General features: G+C 34.2%; 1 protein-coding gene across 1 annotated transcript; it reads right to left on the reverse strand.

Annotated features, from left to right (window-relative positions):
• Positions 1-1,169: 1,169 nt before the first annotated feature.
• Positions 1,170-5,804, reverse strand: LOC139893275 (protein WVD2-like 3). The gene is made up of 7 exons (XM_071876431.1): positions 5,692-5,804; positions 4,046-4,535; positions 3,820-3,908; positions 3,614-3,707; positions 3,124-3,195; positions 2,912-3,022; positions 1,170-1,585 (listed from the first exon to the last, which is right to left on the reverse strand). Exons 2-7 carry the CDS (start codon positions 4,529-4,531, stop codon positions 1,343-1,345), a joined length of 1,095 nt encoding a protein of 364 aa, XP_071732532.1. The 5' UTR covers positions 4,532-4,535; positions 5,692-5,804; the 3' UTR covers positions 1,170-1,342.
• Between the last annotated feature and the right edge of the window lie 623 nt (positions 5,805-6,427).

Below are 6,427 nucleotides of genomic sequence, written 5' to 3' on the forward strand. Positions count from 1 at the left end.
AGACGGTAGTTAGATGGCGTTTATGCAACGTCATCAACCGAGCCGTTCGTAAAACCAGAATTATCGACTATGGCCCGTCAACGGCCCTAAGACCAAGCATCCAGCAATACGTATGCATGAGCCGTTACCCGGCAGCGTACGTACGTGAGACGGTCAATAGGCAACTTGTACATTTCGAACCATCTTACGGCAATGTACATGTGCAAGTCCATCACTATACAAAGTCTGTACACGTGTCAGTACAAGGACACTGGCACGTACGAATCCAGCTACATGACAGTGCGTACACAGGACACGCGTGTGCCACGTAAGCTCAACACAAACAATAAAGCTTGGGCCCAACTCCCAATATTGGCCGAAGCCCAACAAGAAATGACACGTCTGCATAACAAGGCCCAAGAACAGCATAAATGTCAATGCTTGCCTATAAATGCTACTGTTATTCTCCAAAACAACAGGTTGGAACAAGTCATGTCACATCACTATTAATGAGCCTGGATATTTTCTCTCTCTAGAAGTATCCTCTCATTACTCGCTTATCAACTCGGCACTCAATCCAAACAGACTCGAGTACGCTTATACATTGACTAGCTGCCCGCCACCCCTCAGAGATCTTCATCTCCAACTGGATTATTCATGGTATCCGAACCGGAGAGAGCGAACATCTAGTCACCCCCAACTTCACCCACGTTATCTTTGCACTCAGGCTTATTAACGGAAACCTAATCCATTAACGGGTGATGGAAATGTGTTTGATCAAATACAAAATATTATTAATTATTAATAATTAATAAACACCCCTAAACGTATGTTGAAATGAACAGTGTGCTAGTTACCATTACAAAAGTTCTACTCCGTAGTCCATAATAGTTTAAGAAAACGATTTGAAAACTCAGGCAGGTGCAGGATGCCAAACTCACGGGACGCAAGTGCTAAAAAATCCCTTTTTTGTCATGATAAATTGCAACTCTACAAAATGTCGCATATAATGAAAACAGCAGTCATCATATTAAGGATTGTAACTTTTCACATTGTAGCATAAGATGCAAACAAACAATCATCATATTGTAGATTGTAGATTGTAGAAGAGTAGATAGTCTATATTGAAGGAGAACAAAGAATGTACAACGGTAAAACATTTTCATCATAAATAAGGGCACAACTTGCAGTATAATTTACACTTCATTACATGATAAATAAATATCAAAACACCAAAACAAGCTGCTTAAGTAAATAAATCACAGTCCTGATCGAGATCAGAACCGAATAAAGTTAAAGAAACTTACAATCAACATCATAGTATAAATTAAAAAAAAACTCAACAGGTAATCAGGGTTTAGGACTACATAGTAATCTTCTCACTGAAATCTTCAGCAATGTCGGACAAATTAGAGTCGTTTTGTTCGGCTTCAACATGATTATGTAACTTGGTGTCGTCGTTTTTGTTTGTAGTTGTTGTATGTTGGTAGATACCGATACTATTACGAACTCTAGCGTGTGCTCCTTTTCTCTTGTCTAAACCCACACTATCACTGCAGCTCTTTCTTCTGCCTAACTTTGGTGATCTTGCACGAGTTGGCGGTGGCTGTTATGAAGGTAACAGTCGAATTACAAATGGGTAATTTATAGTATGTGTTGGGTCACTGTCTCAACTTGTAAACATTTCTGTTATTTTAGATAACTACGGGAATTAATCAAGAAGAAGACAACCTTAGATCAACATTATGTATATATGTATATGTATATGTCTAACTAAAAGAAAGTTATCAGGTTGAGTGCCCTTCACTTACACCATCGCCCATCCCCTTTTAGCAAAATATTTCGAGTTAGCCAGTTCGAGATAACATTCGATTCCAAAGACCTATGAATAAGTTAATCGATCTGAATTAGGCGTGCTCACGGTCCGATTTGGTCCGGTATCGACTAAATGTCAAACCAAATCGGCATTTCCGGTTTCAACATATATCAAACCAGATCAGGTCAAGAAAGTGTCTTGCTGGACTGGTTTGATACGGTTTACGCCGGTTCGGTCTGACTGGTTTGATACTTTCGAGTTTGTTTTTATTTTCTTTCTTTCATTTCCATATAATTTTGTGTATATTTGTCAAGGCGTAAGAAACACTCGCTATTAGAACTCCTATCACGTGATTAGAACAAAATATATGTTACAGGCTTGCAGCCAAGAATTAACAGACATTTCATAATATTATATTACATTGGATTAGCTTTAAGCTATCATATGTATTGTTGTTATTGTTATTCATATACAAATATTATGAACATATAATCAATGACTTTTTCTTAGATATTACATACAATATACGATATTGTTAAACAGCCCAGTTTAACCGATCGGTGGCCTAGTAAAACCGCAAACCGGACCGGGGTTTGTGGTTTGGTGATTTTCAAACCGGTAGCCGAACCGCCAATATCCAAAACCGGACCGAACCAACTAAATTGATACGGTTCGGCTGGTTTTCGCGATTTGACAGTTTTGTGATCACCCCTAATCTAAACTGCCATCTCTACAAGAAAGCCATTTGTAATTCAAACGCGTTATTTACAGTCTGCCATAAAACTTTTACAATGTTTGACTAAAATTACTGTAGAGCTGGTTCTGAAACGTCTCTTAATGAAAGAAAACGTTGTTAATCATGTTGGCCCCATATTAGAATATAATGACATCAATATTCAATAGAAAAGGTCATATTATATATGTTAAAAGATCTTGATTTTTGATTATAGAAAAAGAATAAAAACCAGCAAACTAAGATCATAAAACCTAATGTGAACCTCTTGCAACACAACTATAGCTAATGGTTGATAGTACTAGTTTTCAACCAGCAGGTTAATGTAACTATTCAACCTCAATGTCCTCAAAACATGAGAAAGTAAATATTTTATGAATTACCTTCTTAAGCTCAACTTTCGGTGGTGGGCCCTCTTGGTAGAAGCTTGGCATTGGACTTGCTTTAAATGTCAAGCTCTTTCTCAATTGCTTGAGTGCTGCTTCTTTTTCCTCCTTTTAAATATAAGAAAAAATGCAATAACTTCAAGTTTAATCAACATGACAAAGGAATTTGAGAAAACCAATGATAACTTATAACGATCAATAATCTGTACCTTGGTCCTTGCCTCACATTGAACTTTCTCAGCCTCCAGCGCAGCTTGTTTCTCCTCTAGTTTCGAATAGAACTAATGATAATGAACATAAAACAAAGAACATGTATGGCTAATTAGCATTCGGACATTAACTTTAAAAATATTTTAACATGTAGAAGTGGCAAAATGGGTGGGTTGATAACAGGTAACCGCATGCAACAGTCAGACGGGAAGGACAGGGTTATAAGTTCCCCTAAAAAAAATTGTCCAAATTTTAACATTTTTTTAATATATAACAAGTGACAACTAAATCATTTCAAAGATGTAAGTGTTACAAATACAAAATTAACAAATTTTGAACCATTTCCCTTTACTCCTTTAGGACAGGTTACTAAATTTCATTTGTTTGACCCGTTATGGATAAAAACTAACCCAACTTGACCCATTCATATATATAAACGGATCAACATTGTCACGTCTATTTACATGGAAGAATTGAAACATATAGCACCTCTTTTCGTCTCTCAGCACGAGTGCTAGACCTGAAAATCGGAGCTGATGCAGTTGTAGGTTTAGAGGATATAGCTCTTGCTGATACAACATTACTTCGCGTTGTTAAGAAATACAATAAATTCAAATTCAAAAATAGAGTTATACGCACCCAAAAGTAACAACAAAAAGTATAAAAAAAAATTTATAAAAAAAAGATATGGATACGAGGACGCTACAGAACATGAATCATCCTCATCCGGATGCTTCTTGTTATCTGGTTGCAAAGGTTTTCTTGCAACTGAAACTTGCACTAGCTGCAATAAAACAGAAAAACACATTAATGCACACAAGAAACATTAGTGCAACAGCAGCAAAATATGAAGTGTAATTAATTTAAATTTAAAACATATTAAATAAAAAGACTTGTAATTAAATTCAATTTAGCAGTTACCTCATTTTTTTTCTTTGCAGCATGGTTTGAAGAACTACTTAAACGAGATGATTTGCTATTGACATTACCAGCACGCTTTTCAGTAGCAAGAGCAAATGGTTTAGGAACGGTGTGTTTTGTTTTAGTTGAAGGTTTGACGATTTTGTTTGACTTCTTGCTTTGACTTTCTAATTGCTTTGTGACAGATGTTGTCTTCTCCTCCTTCACCAAACAAGTTTCACAGCTTAATGGGTCATTACTTATAATGTCAGGAAGATCATTTGCATGCTTTATGTCTTCAATAATACATTTCTCCACTTCGATCTCCTTTACTTCATCTGTTGTCTGGATATCATGCTTCGAGATTTCATTGACTGAAATATTGGATTCTGAGGAACCATTGTTACTGGTATCATCCTGACTTGACCCGCCCAAAAGATCACTCGAAGCTATCACAATGGAATCTACTTCCTTGTCCATACATATATTAGCCACTTCCATTCCCATTGGACTGCCCAAACAACAAGGGAGTTAAAAACTTAGATATCAATAGTACGATCGTACGATCTAGGTTATTACAGTGTGTGTTAACGCCTTATTACAACATAAAGTTTTCAGGTACAAAAAGATGTTACATCTACATTTCACCAAACAATAAAAAGATGTGAGGACACAGTCTAATAGGGTAAGAAAAGTATAAAAAGACAACTACATTTCACCAAACAATGAAATTGCACCTAGTAAATCAATAAATCTAGTGCATTAAGCAAACAACATTTTCTCCATTAAAACAGTAAACTTGATTCGCCAGACAAGAGTGAGTGAAAGTATTCTCTTTTATAACATTGGGATTATAGCTTTATTTATAATTATAAACAGCAGACTTATTACTCAAATTGTCACATATCAGGATAAATGATAAAAATCATTAACATACATCATATTAGAAACTGCAGGAGGTATTAGGTAATCTCGTCTCATTATATAATAAATAGAGTTTAGATTAGACGATACAAGTCTGTTGGCTACTCAAAATAAAAACAGATAAGATCAAGGAACAGGCAGAAAAGTTTCTAGAACAATGGAAGCATGACAAATATGCACAAAAAGCGCCTGGCTACAAATGAACATATACACCAACATAAAAATATTTACAAATTTAAAGCTATGACAAATTCAGCCCAAATTCCTTCATTAGGGCTCTAAACACAACATTTTACTAAACTTTCAGAATTTAGTTTTTATCAATCTGCATATAGCTAAATCAATTAATGTCAAATGAGTTAATTTCACTCAAATTTTACCTAATAACTTTCAGTTATATGAATTTAGTTTTCAATGTTGTATTTTTTGACCTAATACACAAAATAACATTATAAACCTCCTTGTAGCTATACTGTTATTCTGTATATATACATATTTCCAAACTTTTATAAATTTGCAGCAAAGTGTTACTAATAATCACACATTTTACGCAACAAACTTCAATACAAAACCTAAAAATAACAATAACAAGAAGCCGATCCAGAATATTAAAATTACAGAAATCTAAAAGTAATTTAGATCTAATTACACACAAATTACTTATACAAGCACGATAACATTGCAATGAAACAAATCAAAATTACATTAATTTTAATTAAATAAAAATGTGATAAGATTCTTACAAATTACTGATCTGTATTCTGTAGAGGACTTGAAACAGTTTCTCGAGAACTTGCAAGCAATTTCTCTCTCTTTATTGTTTATAGTGTCGGATACAGAGGGTGTGTATATATAGTTGGTCTGTTAACGGCGTTACGTTAACGGTGTTTGGGTGATTTTTGAATTTTTAACGCGCTGGTGCATAAAGTTTTCATTATGAAAGTGACAAATTTATCCTTTGGGCTTCATTTTTTATTTGGTTTTTAATTTTAATCAGTAATGGTCACCACCTACTAACCTTTATTCTAGGACTGTTTTTTGAAATTGGCGAGATTCCAATTTGGGTAAGAAGCCAAAATTATTACTACTCCAAATAGTTGTTATTATTGTTATTGTTATTGTTATTATTATTAAATAATAAATAATAAATAAATAAATATAAATAATAATATAATAATAATAATAATAATAATTATTATTATTATTATTATTATTATTATTATTATTATTATTATATTATTATTATTATTATTATTATTATTATAATAATAATAATAATAATAATAATAATAATAATATTCCTGGGAGTGTGGTCGCGATGTTTGTGTTGACTTGGCAGGGTCTTCTCCTTTGACACAGTCTGGGCTTTCTGACTTTGTCCCTGGACGTGCTGTGGTTGATGCGGCTCGTCGGAAGCGGGTCAAGTACGAATCTAGCTGTCAGGCGATTGGTTATGGTTTCATTCCTTTCTCATTTTCT

Source organism: Rutidosis leptorrhynchoides, chromosome 2 (assembly GCF_046630445.1).
Source record: "Rutidosis leptorrhynchoides isolate AG116_Rl617_1_P2 chromosome 2, CSIRO_AGI_Rlap_v1, whole genome shotgun sequence".
Classification (NCBI taxonomy): domain Eukaryota; kingdom Viridiplantae; phylum Streptophyta; class Magnoliopsida; order Asterales; family Asteraceae; genus Rutidosis; species Rutidosis leptorrhynchoides.